A 20,196-nucleotide genomic window follows, 5' to 3' on the forward strand; every position below is an offset into this window, starting at 1 on the left:
GAGCATCTTGTTATTGGAAAGTTCAGCAAATGCTGAATTTTTTAAATAATTCACAAGGACCATCCACCAAGATATGGAATGAAAGTCAGTAGAGAAAATTTTCATGCTATTAAAATTATAGATCTTTTGTAATTTTAATTTGTGGATAAATTTGAAAAAGTAGTTGAATTGCATCTATGGTCTAACAAGACCACTATATGTTTTTATTGACTGTATCCTTTTAACAAACAATTAACTTTTACTTATGTCTATAAGACATTAACTAATGAATTTGTTATAATCTATTCTCTGTTGCATTCATTCATTCCATTCATTAATTGACATTTATTAAGGGCCTATTACATGCCAGGCACTGGGTTAAGTAAATGCTTTAAGATGTGCTATGTTAGGTATTTTGAAGAATATAAAGAAAAACAATCCTGGTCCCTACCCTCAAATAATAGCACAAATTGTCTTTTTATAAATATTTAATTTTTTTCTAAAGAAGAAAATCTGATTTCTTTCCCTCTCACTTAACTTCTCCCATTGAGAAGGGGCGAAAAAACTCCAAGACTCCAGTTTCAAACGTGTATATTCAAGCAAATCATAGCATTGACTGGTTTTAAAAAAAAAGCCTTGATCTTCAGCTCTGAATTTTAACACCTCTATTGTATTTAGGAGGGTGGGTAGCATGTTTCATCATGGATCCTCTGGAGTCATGGTTGATTGATCAGTTAATAAGTCTCTCAGACTTGTTTGTTTTTATAAGTATTGTTATTGTTAAAAATTTTCTCCTAGTTCTCACTTCACTCTGCATCAGTTCATAAAAGTTTTCCCAAGTTTTTCTCAAGCTATTCTTTTCATCATTTCTTACAGCAAAATACTGTTCAGTCACATTCATATGTAACTTATTCAGACTTTTCTAAACTAATAGGTACCTCCTAATTTCCATTTCTTTGCCTTTACAAAAAGTAGCTGTTATATATTTTTTTTACATCTTTTTGTGGAATTTGTTTCTTTAAACAATCCTTGATGTTATCCCATCCTTTCCTTTCTCCCCTTTTCTTCTTGTTTCCTAATTATGAAATAGATTTCTTTATGTTTGTGTGTGTGTGTGTTCTCTCCTTTGACTAGTTCAGATGAAAGTGAGGTTCAAAACATCCCTTCATCCCTTTCTCTTCATTTTTATTTGTGAACTCCAATTATGTGAGACAATTTTCCCATCTTTCTTAAATCTTTTCCTGCCCTTTTTCCAGAGTGTATTCTTCTCTTTCCCATTTGTCCTTTAAAACCATTAGAACATAACAGACTTATTTCCCAGACCATTATTTCATTAGGCTCATTCTCTGACCGCTGATTAGATTGAATTCTGAGGGGATAAATCATCTCCTATTTATTAGAAGATTGGGTATCATTTCTCCTATCAGAATCCTTGTTTGGTTTCTTATGATTGAGTGCTCATGTTATTTTCCTTTTTATATCTCTCTTGTCTTCTGCATCTGCACTTCAGAGTTTCCACATAGCTCTCTCTGGTCTTTTCATCAAGAGGTGGTCCTTTAAAAATCTGTTTTTTCCCCTTAAAGGATTATACTCAGTTTTTCTGGGTAAATTGTTCTTGGTTTCAAATCTCTGTCTTTTACCTCCTGGAATACTGTATTCTGAACTCTTCTTTCCATTATTTTAATGACCACTAAATCATACTTGACTCTGACTGTGGCTATTTGGTACTTGAATTCTTTCTTTTTGATTACAGTATATTTTTAATTTGACTTGGAATCTCTGGTGAATCTGATGTTCCTGGGAGTTTTCACTTGAAATAGGATATTTAGACACTTCCTTGGATCATAAATTTCAAGTAGTCAAAACTTGAAAAAAAGCTAACTTAAAAATGTATAAATTAAAAGAAAAAAAGAGATAACAAGAATTATCTCTTCTTAATCAGTTTTCTAGTTTAGTTGTTTTTACTATGAGATACACTTTCTTCAGTATTTTGACTTTGTATTAGTATTTGGAGTTGTTTTAAGGAATCGTCAGTCGCATTTTTAGGGAGTTTGTTGCTGTGGTAAAGTTTGTGTCTCTTATGCTAAGCTCACGATTCCCTTTCCAGTTCTTTCTCTCTTGCTCTCATTTCTTCTCTAGTTTTTCTTTCCATTACTCTCAGTTTTAAAGCTTTTAAAAAGTTTTACTCCAGTTCTTCCAGAAATTCTAGTTGAACCAAACTCTATTTTTCTTTTGAGATTTTGTTTGTAGATGTTTTGGAGTCATTTTCTTCTTCTGGGTTTATATCTTAAGTGTCCCTGTTATCAAAATAGCTTTTTTATGGTGGGATTCTTTTCCAGCCTACTTCCTCACTTCTCACTTCATGTTAGATCAGGTTCTGCATACTTCTGCAGAGAATGATTGGATTGACCTGGTATCTTCTAGGTTCTGTCTTTCTCAGACTATTAATAAATAGTAATTAAATGCCTTTTTTATACCACCCATTATGCTAAGGATTGGCGATACAAAAAGACTTTCTTTGGACAACTTTGGCTTCAGTTAACTCACAAGTCTCTGCTACTTTCTTGGGATATTGAGTATTGTATTAACCCAGGATCTCAGGGGCAGCTCAGGCTAGACACCTGCCCCTGATCAGTGTTACTCTCAGTCACTGATCTGGAGCAGTGTCATTCTGCAGGCCTCCTTGTCTAGGCTTAGGTCTGAGCAGTGGACCTGTGTTCTTAGTCCAGGGAGATTTCCAGTAGAGTGTTGCTGGATTGGCCACTAGCAACCAGTTGTAAAGCTCTTCAATTTTGAGTGACAGACCTGCTGGTTCTCCTTTGGTTTGTCCCGGGATTCCTGCCCTGGCTATTCTGCTGCAGGCTTCAGGCTGGGTGTGAGTTGTAACAGGGACCCTCCTCTGCTCTTGGGGGCAGTCACACAGCAGTTGCTGGCTTTTGAATGTGCTCTTTTACCTATAGTACTTAACCTGGGATTTGTGGCCTCTCTGTTTGTTTTTAAAATTATTTAATGAATTTTTATTTTCCCCCCAATTACATGTAAAAGCAATTTTTAACATTTGTTTTTTAAAATTTTTAAGTTCCAAATCCCCACCCCCACTTTGAGGAGGCCAGCATTTTGATATAAGTTATAAATATGTGTGGTCATATAAAACATGTGCATGTTAGTCATGTTGTGAAAGAAAACAGATCAAAAACACCCCCCCTCCCCCAAGAAAGATAAAGAATATGCATTGCTCTGCACTCAGATTCTCAGTTCATTCATTGGAGATAGATAGCATTTTTTATCATAAGCCCTTTGGAATTGTCTCAGATGATTATATTACTGAGAATAGTTAAGTCATTCACGGTTGATCATTGTAAAATATTGCTATTACTTTGTACAATGTTCTCCTGGTTCTGCTCATTTCAATTGACATCAGTTCATCTAAGTCTTTCCAGATATTTCTAAGAACATTCTGTTATTTCTCCTAGCACAATAGTATTGCATCACAATCATATACTACAACCAATTGATGTACATCCCTTTGATTTCACATTGTTTGTGACCTCTTTGAAAGGCTCCCTTTCAAAGGCTTTGTCTGCCCTGGGTATATGACTCATGGTAGTTAGTGATAAAGATACCTTTTGGCTTTTTGGTACCTTACTCAAAGTCAAGCCCTTCTCTGCTGAATGGTGTACCTGGTCTTGTCCTGGTGCCCATCCCCTTCATCACTAGAATGCTCAGGGCTGTGGGATCCAGACCTCTCTGTGTAGCTTCCTTTTCTGACCTGGGCTAGGAAAATGACTGATTTTTCCCTTGGATTTCCCTGTCAGAATTTGCTCTGGTATATTGCCTCTATTTTTATAGAGAGTTATGGGGTAGAACTTGGCCACACTTTTCCTTGATGCTTTGCCATCTTGGCTCCACTTCAAATTGCCTGTAGTCTTACTTACATCACACTGAATGGAAGAATTGAGTTATTATTATTATTATTATTATTATTATTATTATTATTATTATTATTATTATAGGGTTTGAGTTTCTGAGAATTAGTTTGTTATGTAATTTGCTTCCAGCTTATGTGAATCTTTAGTGGCATTTTCACAAAATAATTGTGCATACCTTAGATTGGGGTTATGATTTTATGCAGCCCTCTGAGTTTACTAAATGCTTTAGAAAATGAAGCCAAGCTACCACAGAACTTTCACTAAAATGGCAAATCAAAATATAGTATCTATTGTTTCAATAAAAAACTTTTAAAAGTTTGGACAGCCCTGTCTTAGATAATGGTCTACCCAAATGATTGAGCCAATAGGTGAACTTCTAGCTAATTCTAAGTCTTTTACTTCATGCTTGATATTCTTATGATCTTCCAAATTTCCTGACATCTTGTCTCACCTTGTTCTCCTTACAGTCCACTGGCTTTTTTTTTTTAAATAATTTTTAATGTTATACCTTAAATTATGCTTTATAAACACTATTATTATTGCTGTTGTTGTTACGCCTTTTTTATTTATCTTTTTCTGCATTGAAAATTGTCCAGTTGATTTTTTTCCCTCCTCTACAAATAACATGTATGTTTTTAAATGCAGTGGAATGTCCTGTTTGCAGTGTGAGCATCCCTGAAGCCTTCATAAATAAGCACTTAGATAGCTGCTTGTCACGGGAGGACAAGAAGGAAAGCCTTAGAAGGTGAGTAATTTAAATAAAAGTTATGAATAGATTGCACTTTTTTGACTCTTGTTTTATATAATGATTAAATTGAATTCAGCTTTCGTGTTGCCCATGTTGATTTTCTTTAACTCTTTCTCAATCTGCTATTAGAACAGTTAACAGACTGTGGCTTAAAAAGAAAAACTATTGTTTTGGAAATAGATTATTTCTTACTAATTTTTTTCTTCATTAGTTTCAAAATTGCAGTTAAATCCAAATTCTCCTATATGTTTGTTAATAGCATTATTGTTACTATTGTCTACTGAGAACTTCAACATTTTTTAGCAAGACTATTAAATCCTTTTGTTTTGTAAGGCATATAAATGGGTATCTTACATGACAATTTTACTTTTAAAGAATTATTTATTTTCCATTTCTACCTTGTAACCAAGTAATAAGGAAAGACAGGCATACTTACTTAGTTTCAGCCAATATGTCACTGCTAAATATTCACCACCTCTGTAGTCACTGGATCCAATTTTGTATTATATTTGTCTTCTCTGAATATGTTCCAGATTAAACATGGTATTCCTTAGTAATCATTTTACTACTGCTAACATATTGTTGAGAGGTGAAGTATTAAAGTTAACATCTTTTTCTTTGTTTTTTCTTTTTTGTTTTAAACCAGCTTGCTACCTAAATCTTTATTATCTTGTTAAAAACTTTTTAGGTGCTCCGGATTTTAGGTGCCACCATTAATAAGGATTTTTATTATTAACAGTTTGGGGAAGATCAAATTAGATAAGGAATTTAAAATATTTTTGTAAACCTAAATAAAACCTTTTATTATTGTCTGTTATTATTTATTGAATAAGAAACCTAGACCTATTTTAAGAGTTTCTAAAATTTGACTTGGGAATATCACACATTAAATCTGAAAGTCAATCCATGTACTTATATTTTGATTTATTGTATGATTATTTTGAAGGTGAAATTTTAATCTCAACTGTGTTTTTTTGCTTGTTAGTCTATTTTGATTGGTTGGTTTAATAGTCTGTTTCATTGTCTCTGTTTCATCTAAGCAAGATTGGAGAACCAACTGTATTTATTGTATGTATGTAATTATTTGGTTTTTGTGGCCTGCATAAAAAAATAGAGATAGTATGGTTGTCTTTCTTGGTATTTTCTGTGCTCACCTCAGTACATGTTCCAGAAATCCTTAATATTATGTCTGTTGACTGACTGACTGACTTTGGTCAGGAAGGCCCTGGTTTGAGCCTCACCTTAACATAAACTGGTTATGTGCCTTTGGTTTTATTACTTAACCACTCAAGTGCCTCAGATAAGTCAGGCAGTGTGGTGAAACCTATGGGCTCTTTCTCAGAATAATTTTTTAAAATAAGCTTTTGTTTTTATATCACCAGAATTTCTCCCACAATTCTTGTCCTTCTCAAGAGTCATCTCATAAAACAAATAATTTTCTTTAGAGGAAAAAAAGAGAAAGAGAAAAAGAATCAGTAAAAATGATAAATAAATCCAAAAAAAAAAATCTGAAAATATATGCAGTATACCATCCCCTTGGACTTCCCACTTCTTCCAGAGTGGTGGCAGTGTCTTTAGAGTGGTACTTGTTCTTTGTAATTTTGCAACATTCATTTTTGATTGTTTGATGATTCTTTGCATTTACATTATTGTCACTATGCATAGCATTTTGATGGTTCCACATACTTAACTCTGCATCAGATCATGTAAATCTTTTCATCTTCTCTATAGTCATGACCTTTGTCCTTTCTTCTAACCCAATCTCCAAGCCTTTATTAAGAGCCAACTTTCTGTGTGCAAAGCACAAAACCAACCAATCAAAACAGTCTAACAAGCAAAAAAACACAGTTGAGATTAAAATTTCATCTTCAAAATAATCATACAATAAATCAAAATATAAGTATGGATTGACTTTCAGATTTAATGTGTGATATTCCCAAGTCATATTTTAGAAACTCTTAAAATGGATCTAGATTTCTTACTCAATAAATAATAACAGACAATAATAAAAAGCTTTAGGGTTACAAAATATTTTAAATACCTTATCTAATTTGATCTTCCCAAAACTATTAATAATAAAAATCCTTATTAATGGTGGTACCTAAAATCCTGAGCACCTAAAAATTTTTTAACCAGATGATAAAGATTTAGGTAGCAAGTTGGTTTAAATCAAAAAGAAATGAAAAAGAAAAAGATGTTAACTTTAAAGCACAATCCAATACATTCACGAACCATCATCATTCCTCCACTGATATGTATCTACTTTTTTCCTAATTCTTTGCTGTCACAAAAAAAAAAGGACTTTACATTATGTGGAATATGTGAGAATTTCCTTCTTATTAGTATTAGCATTAGCATTAGCATTAGCATTAGTATTTGTATTAGCATTAATTAATTAATTAGTATTAATCCTCCCCCAGGGATTAAGTCAAGAATATCTGGATCAAAAGCCAATCAGGGAGTGGCTAGGTGGTGCAGTGGATAGAGCACCAGCCCTGGAGTCAGGAGTACCTGAGTTCAAATCCGACCTCAGACACTTAATAATTACCTAGCTGTGTGGCCTGACATTTAATCCTATTTGCATTGCAAAAACCTAAAAAAACAAAAGTCAAATCAGTTAACATTTATGAAACCCCTGCAATGTGAGTGCATGAGGTGCTGTGTGAGGGGCTGGGTCCACATAGGAGAGTGGAAAGCAGTCTGATGAGAGAATTCAAGCACTGTAATGGGGGTCATCTCAGAGGGAAGGGGACTGGGAGATCTCTTGAACAAAGTGAAAACTGGAGCTGCAACTGGAAGGAAGCTGGGGAAGCCAGTTCTCATTCTGAGCATTGAAGGACAGCCTGCAAAAGAAGGCCTGTGCCACTGGATTTAAAGCCAAGCAGAAAATGTTATTTTTAGTTGTGGAGATAATAGAGAATCACCAGAATTTATTTAATAATAGAGTAGGAAATGATATTGTCAGACTTAGTTTTTGGATGATAGGTTTGACAGCTGAATGAGAAGAGACAGGGGCATCAGTAGGCTGTTGTATTGGTCTGAGCTAAAGGTGATGAGGGTCTGCACTGGGGGAGTGGTGGTATCAAAGGAGAGAAGGGGACATAAAAAAGTTGAAAAAGACACAACTAACAACTGATTGGATATGGGGGGTGAGAGAGCAAGTAGTTGAGGTTTGTTTTGTAAGCCTGGGTGAAGGTAGACAGTTATAGGGAAGTTATGATGGGAAAAGCTCCTAGGTGGAAAAGATACTGAGTTCAGTTTTGGAGATGTTGACTTTGAGATGTTTATGGGATCTTCAGTACAAGTTATACACAAGGACACAGAGAGATAAATAAGAATGAAGGTTGAGAAAAAAGCCATTAGATGTTACACTTAAAAGATCATTAGTAGCTTTGCAGAGAGTAATTTCAGTTTTTTGATGAGGTTGAAAGCCAGATTGCAGGAGGTTAAAGAAAGGAAGCAAAAGCAGAGATTGCAGACAACTTTCTGGTAAGGAAGATAGTGTAAGTGAGGGTTTTTTGAAGATAGAGAAAACTTGGACATAGGGAAATGGCCAGTAGATGAGCACAATCTGTGATGGAGTAAGGATGATGAAGAGAGAAGTCTGCCAGAGAAGATGGAGTTTCCTTAGCAAGGAGAGGGGTTCCCTCTTCCTGTGAGACAGGTGAAGAAGAAGAGAGTGGCAGAAGACTATGGGGTGGGGAAAGATGAGAAGAGAAGAAAGATCTCTTGGTGAGCATCCCAACATTTTTTCAGTGAAATATGAGGCAAAGTTGTTAGTGGAGAGGCTGGAGGTTTGGAAAAGCTGCTCTGATGAATGGGATGTTGAGTTATGAGGCAGATATAAAAGCATCTCTTGCTACCCTGAAGATCCATTTGCAGTTAGGGAGCATAAACCTTTAGAGGATCACTTCAGCATCGTTTGGTGTTTCTGTCTCGCTCCATTCTGCAGCAGTGGAGATGGTGGTAATATTAAGCAGGCATTGGAAAATAAGCTTTTTGATAAGATAAGTGGGCAGAGGACTTAAGAAAAGAGGACAGTGTAAAGTGGAATCAAGGGATTGAAATGAAAGGGAGGAGATTGTAACCAGTGTAAAGGTAGTGGTTTTTGAGCAAACTGAGGGGTAAAGGATGGGATTAGGTGTTGTACTGAGGAACCATAGAAGAGGGTAGTGGAAGAACAAGATTTGGAGTTGGAAGGCAAAAAATGGAACAACCACAGATTATGACCAGATGACAGAGTATGTGAACATAGTTGTAGAACACTTGTGAACACTGAAGCTACTGAGAAAGAAAGGAAAGTGTCCTTAAAGAGGGCACACTTTTGTTATTTTATTTGTACAATTCCATGATGATGGTAGTGATTCATGGCTCCATGCTGCCTTCCCATAAGATCTCTACTTTTGACTGCTTCACTTGTCTTTACCAGTTTGTTGGGTGTGAAATGAAATCAGAGTTAGTTTGATTTCAGTTACTCTGCTTCACGTGGTTGTTAATAGTGGGCAGTTTTCCCTTTGGAGATTTTGTTAATCTCTTCACCTACATGTTTACAGAAGTTACAGTTTTCAGTATCAGAACGTTTCCTAAAAACGTAGTAGTTGGATTGTAAATGTCATTTGGTGATTTGTGACAACCAAAAATAAAACATTTCCCCCCCCCCATCCAAGTTCACAGACCCCCTGAAATTTAGCCACAGTGGGGATCTGTGGATTAGTTCCCTTGTGAAGAGTATTCTACCCTAATGAAGTCTCAGTTTTAGATTCTTCTCACTCTTTGTGACTATGTCTGACCATGTCAATAAAAAATAGTTTTTCTTGGATTATATGAAAGCTACTATCACATTGACTTTGTAGTGCTGTTGTTTTGATCTCCATAATTACTTCCAACCTTCTCTTTCATCTGTGGATAATTCCACATGTAACTGTTTCCAAGCATACAGTTTAATTTGTCTTAATCTGATAGTTGGAGAAGGCATGAGCAGAAACATGTTTTTCTTTCTCTAAATATAGTAACTTAAACCTTGAATTCTTCCAAAGTCTTGCTATCTGTGGCATAAGGGTTCATAAGGAGAATGTTTTCCTCTTATCTCATACTTTTTTAGATACACATAGATATTCCAAGACTAAAATGAAAAGAAGTCAGGTAGCTAAGAATGGATTAGGTCTTATTTGGGGCAAACATTTTGTTGTTTTTGTCTCAAGTAGATTGTACGGTGGTATGTTAAGTTTTCAGGATGTTTGCTATGTAAAAGTTTATCATGCCCCAGAAATTCTTAATAACCTGGAAAGTCCTACAGTTTTCCATCTTTCCCTTAAATATATTTGGAATGCTTCTTCCAATTTATGATAATTTTATGCTAAAATTGATTGACATTTCTGAGTAGATCTGATGTTTAACATCAGGGAACCTACTCTGTAATTGGGCCTTTTTTTTTTAAATGATCTGAAATCAGGGCGGCTAGGTGGTGCAGTGGATAGAGTGCCAGCCCTGGAGTCAGGAGTACCTGAGTTCAAATTGGACCTCAGACACTTAATAATTACCTAGCTGTGTGGCCTTGGGCAAGCCACTTAACCCCATTGCCTTGCAAAAAAAAGGGGGGGGGGACCAGAAATTGAGAATCTTTTCTGAACACCACCAACGGATTATAAATTCCTAGTTAGGAATTCATTCTGCTGTTGATTTTTTTTTCACATTTAATTTGAAGATCAAACTTTCTGTTCAGCTCTGTTTATTTCATCAGGAAAGTTTGAAAATCCCTTGTTTCATTGAATGTTCATTTTTTTCCCCTAAAAGAGCATTTTCAGTTTTGCTGGGTTGCTGATTCTTGGTTGTAGTCCAAACTCTTTTGCCTACTGGAATATCATATTGCAAGGCCTATGTGCCCTTAATGTAGAAGCTGCTAAGTTTTATGTTATCCTGATGTAGCTCCATGATATTTAAATTGTTTCTTTCTGGCTATTTGTAATATTTTTCTCCTTGACTTGAGAGTTCTGGAATTTGCCTGTGATATTCCTGGTAGTTTTCATTTTGGAATCAGGCATTCTTAAAATTTCTGTTTTTACACTTTGCCTCTAGAGTATCAATCAGGGCTCTCCTGGAGAATTTCTTGAAATATGATGTCTAAGCTTCTGGTAATAACTTTCAGGTAGGCCAGTAATTTTTAATTATCTCTCCTGGATCTGTTTTCTGGGTCAGTTGTTTTTCCAGTAAGGTATTTCACATTTTCTTCTAGTTTTTCCATTCTTTTGATTTTGTTTTATTGTTTATTTATTTCTCAAAAAGTCATCCACTTCCCTTAGATCCATTTTAAGGAATTATTTTCTTCAGAGAGATTTTGAATCTCCTTTTCCATCTGATCAATTCTGTTTTTTAATGTATTCTTCAACTTCATTTTCTTTAGTATGTTTTTTGTATGTCCTTCACTAAGCTGCTGACTCAGTTTTCCTGATTTTCCTGCATTGCTCTCATTTGTTTCCCCAATTTTTCCTAACCTCTCTTACTTAATTTTCAAGATCTTTTTTGAGGTCTTCCATACCTTGAGACCAATTCATATTTTTCTTGGAGACTTTAGATACAGAAGCTTTGACTTTATCATCTTCTGAGTGTGTATTTTGATCTTCTGTGGGACCAAAGTAATTGTCTATGGTTAGATTATTTTTCTTCAGTTATTTGCTCATTTCCCCATCCTGTGACTTGATTTTAACTCTTTTGTTAAGGTGGGGCTCTGCTTCTGGGGGGGAGGACACACTGTCCAAAATTTTTGAGGGTTTTTGGTTCACCCCCCAGGGACCTCAGTTCCTCCAAGGTCTTAACTCTGACCACTCTCTTGACCTGTGCTCTGGTCTGTTGGTGACTATAAGCACTGCCCTCTGTCCTGGAACCATGAGGAGGGGCCCTGCTCCACTATGGTGGTAAAGCTCCTTTTCCTGAGACTAGGGCTCCAGACTGCAACCTGAATCTGAGTATGGGTGAAGCAACAGAGTCCTGCCTCAGGATTAGATAGCAGAGGGACTTCTGCAATCCTCCCTCAACCCCTTACTGTCTGTGTGCTGAGCACTCTGGAAGCAGTTGCTGGGGTTTGCCCCTGGTTTCTGGGGGCCAGGGCTACATGCTCACTCCGGTGCAGCAGTTTTTTCCTGTTGACATTCCCAATTGCCTTGGCAAACCCTGGGCTGAGAGGTCTGGAAACTGCCCCTGCTGCCCCAAGGATTGTTCCTGGATGGCTGAAGCCAATTTGCTCTGGCATGGTCCAGGCTGCACTGTGGGCCCTTTCTAATCCTGGTGTAACAGATCCTTCCCATGATTCTTCCAAGTTGTCTTGGGCTGAAAAATTGTTTCACTCAATCTTCTTGTGTGTTCTGCCACTCTAGAACTAGGTTGGAGTGGCTAAAGGTATTTGGAGTGGTCTGGGGGAGGGAGTCCCTGCCTTTACTCCACCATCTAGACACTACCTCCTCGTTTTTTTTTTTCTAATGTATTTCCTGCTAACTCTTTGCATCTTGTACTTGTATGACTAAAAGTTGAAAATAAAGAGTTTGGGGAGGAGGGGGAAAGTCTGATATCCCCTTTAATAATAATAGTAGTAGTAATAATAATAAGCATTTATGGTGTGAAGAGTGGTTTACAAATGTCTCATTTTATTCTCACAGCTGCCTTGGGAGGTAGATGATGTTAAGATCTTATCTTGCAGATGAGGAAATTGAAGCAGATAGAAGTGAAGTGACTTGCCCAGAGTCACACATTTCACAATGTTGGAGGCTAGATTTGAATTTAGATCTTCTTGACACTGCCTTTAATGGTTGATGTAACTTTTGTTAACTTTCTTCCCCATAATTATTAGTGATTAATCTTTAATTTTTAGTGGAAATCTGTGACTCTACCCTTGTGATGATCTTATTCCCTTGATCATCTCACTATTTTCTCCTTCTCCAAGTGAGATCTAAACCTTCAAACTTTTGTGGCCATGTTTATGACTTGGACTTTCTTTTCTTGATGCTTTTCAGTTATCCCTTTGTGGAAACTCTGAGAGTTGGCAAAAAAGGAAAACCTTATATTAGTCCCTGAAAAGTGAAGATTCCCTAGGTTTGTTTTTTTGTCTTATTGAGGAATCAGAAATTGAAGCTTGCTATGTCCTTAGTTGCACTTTAAACATTTTCTTATTTCTCTTTGTCATTATTCTATTTAGTCTACTGTCAAGAACATTTCTCTGCAGTTCTTACTGTCTTTTAATTAATAGTCTTCAAGATTAAACCAGACGAATTCAATTGTCTTTTAATTCTTTTACTCCTTTTTTTTCCTACTTCATGACTGACTCAAACTGATTCAGTTATAGTCACAAAATTGCAATACATCTTTTTATTGATTTGGCATCTTTCTTTTTACCATTGTCTTGTTAATTTCTAACCTTAATCATCTCTGCTCTGGATCTTGTTTAATATTCTAATTGAATTATTCTAGTTTTTCATTTTTTTGAATACCTGAATCTATCTTTTGCAAATTGTTGTTCATTTGTTTTTGTTGTGTCTAATTCTCCATTTCCCTATGTTGGATTTTCTTGGTAAAGATATTAGAGTGGTTTGCCATTTCCTTCAGCTCATTTTCAGATAAGAAAAGTGAGGCAAATAGGGTTAAGTGACTTGTCGAGGGTCACATAGCTAGTAAGTGCCTGAGGCCAGATTGGAACACAGGAAGATGAGTATTTTATGGATCTTTGAGAATTGGGGTTTTATATTAGACTTCTTTTATATTCCCAGAAGTACCTGGTAAATTCTTGAACTCGAAGTAGATAATTGTTAACTATATAGCTGCGTAATTAATTCAGTTGGAAAGACCCATTCCTAAACATCTAGGCATGAAGGCAAAGGGATTAAGTTAAACTTACTTAAATTTCCTTTTATCCTTTGAAATGCTTTTATACCATCCTAACTCTCTGGATGTCTCATTGGTACCAAACTCAACAAATCTAAATTTTTATTCAGTAACTCTCTAAATTCAATTGCTGCCTCTTTCTCTCTTTCTTTATTTGTGTTAATGTTCCTTTTATCATTCCAGTTACCCAGATCCATAACACTAGACTCATTTGTAACACTAGACCCCTCAGCCCAATAACCAAAGCAGACTAGTTACCAAATCTTATGGATCCTACTTCCATAGTAGCCCTCAAATCTTAATCTTTTCTTTATTCACACATTTCAGGGTCTCATCAGTTGTTGCTGAATGATTGTAATAAACTGCCAACTGTATTTCACTTTCTAGTCTTTCCTTTCTATTTTATCTTCCATAACCTTCACTGTCTCCCTCTTGTATTTTATTCTTGAAGCAAATTCTGGCATCTTAAAGCCCTACTGTGATCTGGCATCAGTTATTGTTTTCTCACCTGTACTTCACTATTCTTCCCCCCCCCCCCTTCAGTATGAAGTGATTTTGTTTGTAAGACTACAGAATGATGGTTTGCCATGAGCATTTTGCACATATGGCATCCAGTTTTTCTTCTTGAGTTTGCATTTATTGGGAACTTGTATGTGTAAATTCTGATCATCATGATGCCTATTGTGCATATAGTATAATTGTAGTATCCTTTTGGGGGAAGGGAGAGGAAAACTCTTTATAGCAGATCCTAATTAAATTATAATTTTGTTTTTAACTTTAGCTAGATGAGAGCAAAGTTTTGTTTCCTTTTTGATGGTGAATCAGTAGGGAATGCTTTATCACTAAACTTATTCAATGTTATCAAGGTGCTTTAGGAAAATTAATAACAGCACAAATGATTGTTCTCTACCATAGAGGTTATTGTGATGTGCATAAGAAGTGAAAAACTGATTTATGTATCTCCAGTGAGAAATGATTTAAAAATATACTAATGAAAACATTTCTGTTACCTATAAAACTAAAATGCAGCTGTATATTTTTTCTGTAATTTATGAAAAACTTAAAAATACCCTCATGTCAGGTTTTGATATACAAATGTCAACTTTAGTCTGACTTTTTATAGAGAAACGTAGCAATATTTTGTACAAGTTGTGGAAGCATTTTTTTGAACATGTGATATCTTAGGAAAGTAAAATCTTGCTAAACTATTATATATCCAAATAGCTACAATATCTAAGGAAGTGAGACTACTTTTCAATCACAAAATACAACAAAAGCAAGGCCTGTTGTAATGGTCAAGAGGAAATTTTACAAGCCTCAGAAACTAAAGGCATATTATACTAAAGGTATATTATAATCTTGCTTTCATATCCTTTTAACAACTACAAAGATTTTTCTATCTACAGTATATATGGGGCACAATTTCATTCTTGCTGAGAAATCAACCAACCTTTGTAACTGGTTCTGATAAGAACCACTGTCTGAAATCAGCCTGCCCAATTGGCTCTGCTTAGTACCCTGGACATAACTTTTCCAGAACATGATTTAAAAATGAATGGACCATTTTTTTTTCCTTTCTCTGACTCTCAGAAACTCATAGCTTCCTTCAAGGGTGAGCTCAAGTGCCACTCCTGCAAAGTCTTTCCTGATTACTACTTAGGCTCAATGCTTTCTCCTTCCTCAAATTTGAGCTTACTTATTTAAATAATAAGTAATTGTAACATAATCTCATTTAAAATAGGAAATTTTAAGTTATTTTTGTAGCCAGCAATTTATCTTACATATGACATGAGTTTTGTGTTGAATTGAATTATTCTCCTAATAACTTCTCCTTTTATAGTGCATTGTATATTATGATCTTCAGAACTCTTTACTATATCAGACTTTAAGATTGTTTTATTATTATTATTATTATTATATAATCCTTTATTTCACATTTCTACTTCCAATGATATTCTTTGACTATATGAATTACAAATTGGTCACATCATTGTTTATCATATTTCAGTCTTTAAGAAGAGTAGATAATCTAAAGCATCAGGAAAGGGAGTAAATTCTCTTGATTGATTCTCTTACTGGTGTGACTGTGGTCATCATTGTTTATATTTTCTATTTACTATCTCAAAAGCTTTGAAATACTTTTTTGAGTTTTCTTTTTAAAACTTTGACAAGGAAACATTTGCTTTAAATATATGAAACTAATATGCTAATAACTCAACTTGATTCTTTACTATAACTAAAGCATAGTCCTAGTTCCAAGTCCAAAACCCTCCTCAGGCTTCTTTTCTATACCGTGACTTCTCAGGGCTTTTCTCAGGGTTAATTGACTTCAACATCTTGTTTGGAATCTGAGTTCCAAGGTTACTGTGGCTCCAACTTCCATTTTGGCCACCAGTAAAGGAGACATGATGGGAGATTCAAGGGAATAGTGTGCTTCCATATTAGGCCATCTAAGCATGCTCTAAAGTCCCCACCACACATTTCCCCTATTTCAAAGATGGTGATTTTGGCACATACACTTTAATGCATTTTTTAGTAAAAACAGTCCTTGACCCAAATTAATAACAGTCCCTTTGTGATTTCTGGGAAACATAGCTAATTTCCATTCACTTTCTTCCCTAGTGTCGTATACTTTAGTTTCAAAATAATGAGTGTTGTATGATCATCTATAAATCCCATGTGTACAAACAGAAATCATAATTTTCCCCAAATACAATGTTTTGCATATTCATCTAACAAAGGATACTTCCCAAAGTTAGAGCAAAAAACAGGCAAAGTAAATTGACTTTCCATCTTGTGGGGAAACCTGACTCATTTTGAGCTTTCCAAATGACTTGGAGCTCTACCTCTAGGAATTTGGAGCATCTTCATTCACGACATACACCCAAATTCTCTAGGGATCCTTCTGACCCCAAGAGAGATCCAGACAATTTCCTTTGGGTCCTTGTTCCAAAGGGCCTAAATTCCCCCCAAGTAGGATCAGTTAGAGAAGTAGCAAAGAATGTTAGCTACTTATGAATTTTAGGCTTAAATATCTCATCATAAGAGGTTGTAGGACATTTTGTTTTCAGGACAGGCAAGTAGTCTAGATTGGTTTGAATGTCAAAGGACAAAAGGAACATTCCCACTAGACAGTAGCAACTTAGTGATGTTCACAAAAAAGTTAATATCAATATTTATAAAAACAATTCAGCAACATAAAAATTATCAGTACTTTATCAACATAAGAAAAGTTAACAAAATCACATCAATGTAATTTACTGTGGTATTCCCTCAAATATAACAGGGGTTTACCAGCATCTCTCACTTCAATTAAATGCTAGCTTTTAAGGATTAAAGATTTAAAGGATTAGCTTTTAAAAAGAAATGTTTACTTCCAAGGTCTAAATGTACAGCTTATCTGGGTTCCTATAGAGTGCAGCAATCCACAATCCACCTTGGGCTTAGGTCCCAGGACACCCTGGCTGCTCCAGGCATCCCCTTTGGGCTGACTGACATTCTGCCTGAAATCCTGGGAGTAAGGTCATCATGGTTCCAACTCTTTTGTAAGGTTGGGATCCCCATTCTATCTGAAACTGAGAAGGACAATGGAATAGAACAAGACCAGCATCCAGAGTCATAGAGAACTGAAAGGGAGGAGAGGGGAGTTGCTTTCCTGTCGTCCCTTCCCATCCCACCCCCCCACCCCCCCGCCCAGCTGTGAACTGAAATCCTTGCTCTCCAGACTCCGGAGGAAAGAGCCCTTTGGACATTCTTAAATGAAAGTTATTCTGAAATGATGTTTTGATTTCCAAGATAATCTTAACTAAATTCCCTTTTTTAAACTCTTTTTTAGTTCTATTAATAAAAGGAAGACAATGCCCAAAGTTGTTTACAATTTACTCTCAGAGCGGGACTTGAGGAAAAAGCTCAAGGAGCATGGACTCTCAAGTCATGGGAACAAACAGCAACTTATTAGACGTCATCAAGAATTTGTGCACATGTACAATGCTCAGTGTGATTCTCTACATCCCAAGTCAGGTACGATTACAAATATGTTGCCTTCAGACTGAAATTGGGTTGGCCAGATATAGAGAAATACAACTTAAGTCTATCAAGTTCCCAACAGGTTTTTCAAGATAACTTGTTTCCTTCCCCTTGTTTCCTTGAGGAGACAGTTCAGAAAGTCAGTTGATTTAACTTTATTTTTAAAAATTCCTGAAATTCAATGTAGGAATTGATATAACTGTCCAAAATAGAACAACTTCACTTTCACTCTTTGCTTTTTCAATCTCTTCATCATATCCTTCATTCATTGCCTGCTTTCCCTGAGACTGAGAGAAGTTTGTCAAAATGATAGGTCCTAATAAAATATGAAAGTAGATTTAAAATAAGTTTAGGCCCAAACTGGGAGCTGTTAAAAATTCAAATTTGTATTCTTAAATCAGAGATTCAGTTAACTCATTAAAACACCATTTGACAGAAGGTTTCCTTCTTTTGCTTTGAACTCAACATTATAGAAAAGATGGCCAAATAAATCAATCCATCTTTTAAGAAATTAACCTTAATTCTATCCCAAACAGCCCAAACATAACATTTTAATTAGATAATTTTTTTATTATTAGCCAAAAGAAATACAGTGCAATTATAATGTGACAGCATTATTGTTTTCTCATGCAATGTTTCTTTTTTATGCATATAATGTAACAAATGACCTTAAGAAGCTAGACTCCTTATTATAGTTCTCTTCTAGCAAACTCCCAATTAGTGTGAATGAACTATCCCATGGGATGGTAGCATTATTCAAAATGGTGCTGCACATTTCCATTGGACTGGAAGCAGTCATCATATTTTACATAATAATTACTTCAAATAATGTCAGTTGGAATACATTGACCTCTCTAGGATTTCTTATTCATACTTTTTAGAGTCTAGTTTTACCTTTCATTAGTTAAACACAAAAACTGGAATTTGTACTGATTTATTGTCACTTGTAATTATCTACAAAGTATAATATGGAGCTTCCTTGATATGTAGGGTTGATTGCTGTGATTATTGTTTTTCATATCCGTTCACTAACATAGTAGTCAAAGATTTCAAGGGCAATTGTCAACCAATTGTTGAGATTCTTGATGAAGAATTAGAAACTATCTTCAATAGAACTAAAACTATCTTGAACTTAAAACTATAGATTGCAATTATAATATAGTATGAAGATTATAAAGTCTTTGAAAATTGTTCTATTTGAAAACTACTCTTATAAACTGAAAAACTTGTTAGGAAAGAAGAATGCTTTAGAGTAAAGATTTCTTCCCTGTAAACTTTGACCTTCTAATTTGCTGAAGTTTAATAACATGGCACTTTGGGTTTTATTTTGAGCTTTTAAAGCTCTTAATACTTATTTTGAATGTTTATTTTCCTAAAGTCTTAGGATTTATTTTTTCAGAGTTTCTGAAGGGAGGGAGGCAGGGAACTGGCTCACTGATCATTTTGATTTGTCTCATGTTTTTAACCACTTCAAAAAAACTTTACTGACTGTCCTTCACCAGTAGAATACAGTTTCAACTCCTTACCTATACCTAAGTGCTCATTGTTCTTTGCAAACTATTCCCAACATGCCTTTCTGGACCTTATCTTCTATTATTTCCTTTCATATACTTTCTATTCTAACTAAACTATCTACTCACTGTCCCAAATATTTCTTGTGTATTTCTGTCTACATTTTTCCTCATGACATTACCTTTTCTCAGAATATTTTTACCATTCACACTAATATTTTTATCTTCATCTACTTCTACCTTTTCTTAAAACCTCATTTCAGATCTCAAGATCTTCACGATACCTTCCTTGGACAGTGTAATTCACAATTATCTCTTCATTGTTTGAACTTTTAAAGATCTTATTGTCTGTTACCATTAATCTAGGGCTTTACAGCTTCCTTTTATATTTTTATATATCAAGTAGAGTTTAAGGGCCTTGAGAGTAGGATTCTGGTCTCATACTCCTTTGTCTCTCTTCCTCCCTTTCTACCCCCCCCCACACACACACACAGACTAGCAACAGTGACAGTTCCTGGCCTATTAGCCTATTAAAAATACTTAATCTGTGGATGAATTTGACATCTCAATTCTGAGAATGTCCTCACTTCTACCCCTGAAATCAAGAGTGCTGAAGACTAGACTGGTGAAGAACAGAGTGGGTAGGCTGTCAGTTCAATATGGAAGAAGGAAATATGATGAAGGAAGTGGTCATTTGACTTTTCCCGAAGTCCTGAGACCATTATAACCTTGTAGGGTATAGGTCTCAATCATTTGTTGAATTAAAACAAATCATTTTGGTCATTTCTTCAAGTTAACTAATAAGATAAATTTACAGTTCTCTCAGACTAACTGGATTCAAACTATGATTAAAGTTAAATCTGAAATTAACTATTTTGATTGTCTTAGCTTAGTTCTCAGGGATTGTTTGTTCATCTTCCAAGACTCCATAAACAATATGATAGGAAGACTTTCAGGAGAGGTTAAGGATATGACTTCTCAGTTACAGTTTTAGAGAATATGTGTCAACAGAATCACTGGTGTCACAACTTTACATTTTTATTTTAACAGTTGCTGAAATAGTTAAAGAAATTGAAAATATGGAGAAGACTCGAGTGCATCTTGAATCAAATAAACTAAATGAAAATGTAAGTTT

The 20,196-nt window shown here is 35.2% G+C and overlaps 1 protein-coding gene across 7 annotated transcripts in view; it reads left to right on the forward strand.

Moving 5' to 3' along the window:
- The window catches only part of RAD18 (RAD18 E3 ubiquitin protein ligase), a 99,199-nt gene that overhangs the window by 20,448 nt on the left and 58,555 nt on the right, over nucleotides 1-20,196 (forward strand). For all 7 annotated transcript variants that reach the window (XM_074198661.1, XM_074198658.1, XM_074198660.1 and 4 more), the window contains 3 exons: nucleotides 4,554-4,653; nucleotides 17,360-17,544; nucleotides 20,112-20,188. In XM_074198661.1, coding sequence (XP_074054762.1) covers nucleotides 4,554-4,653; nucleotides 17,360-17,544; nucleotides 20,112-20,188 — 362 coding nt within the window. The remainder of the gene's footprint in view (nucleotides 1-4,553; nucleotides 4,654-17,359; nucleotides 17,545-20,111; nucleotides 20,189-20,196) is intronic.

This window comes from Macrotis lagotis, chromosome 8 (assembly GCF_037893015.1).
Source record: "Macrotis lagotis isolate mMagLag1 chromosome 8, bilby.v1.9.chrom.fasta, whole genome shotgun sequence".
NCBI lineage: Eukaryota > Metazoa > Chordata > Mammalia > Peramelemorphia > Peramelidae > Macrotis > Macrotis lagotis.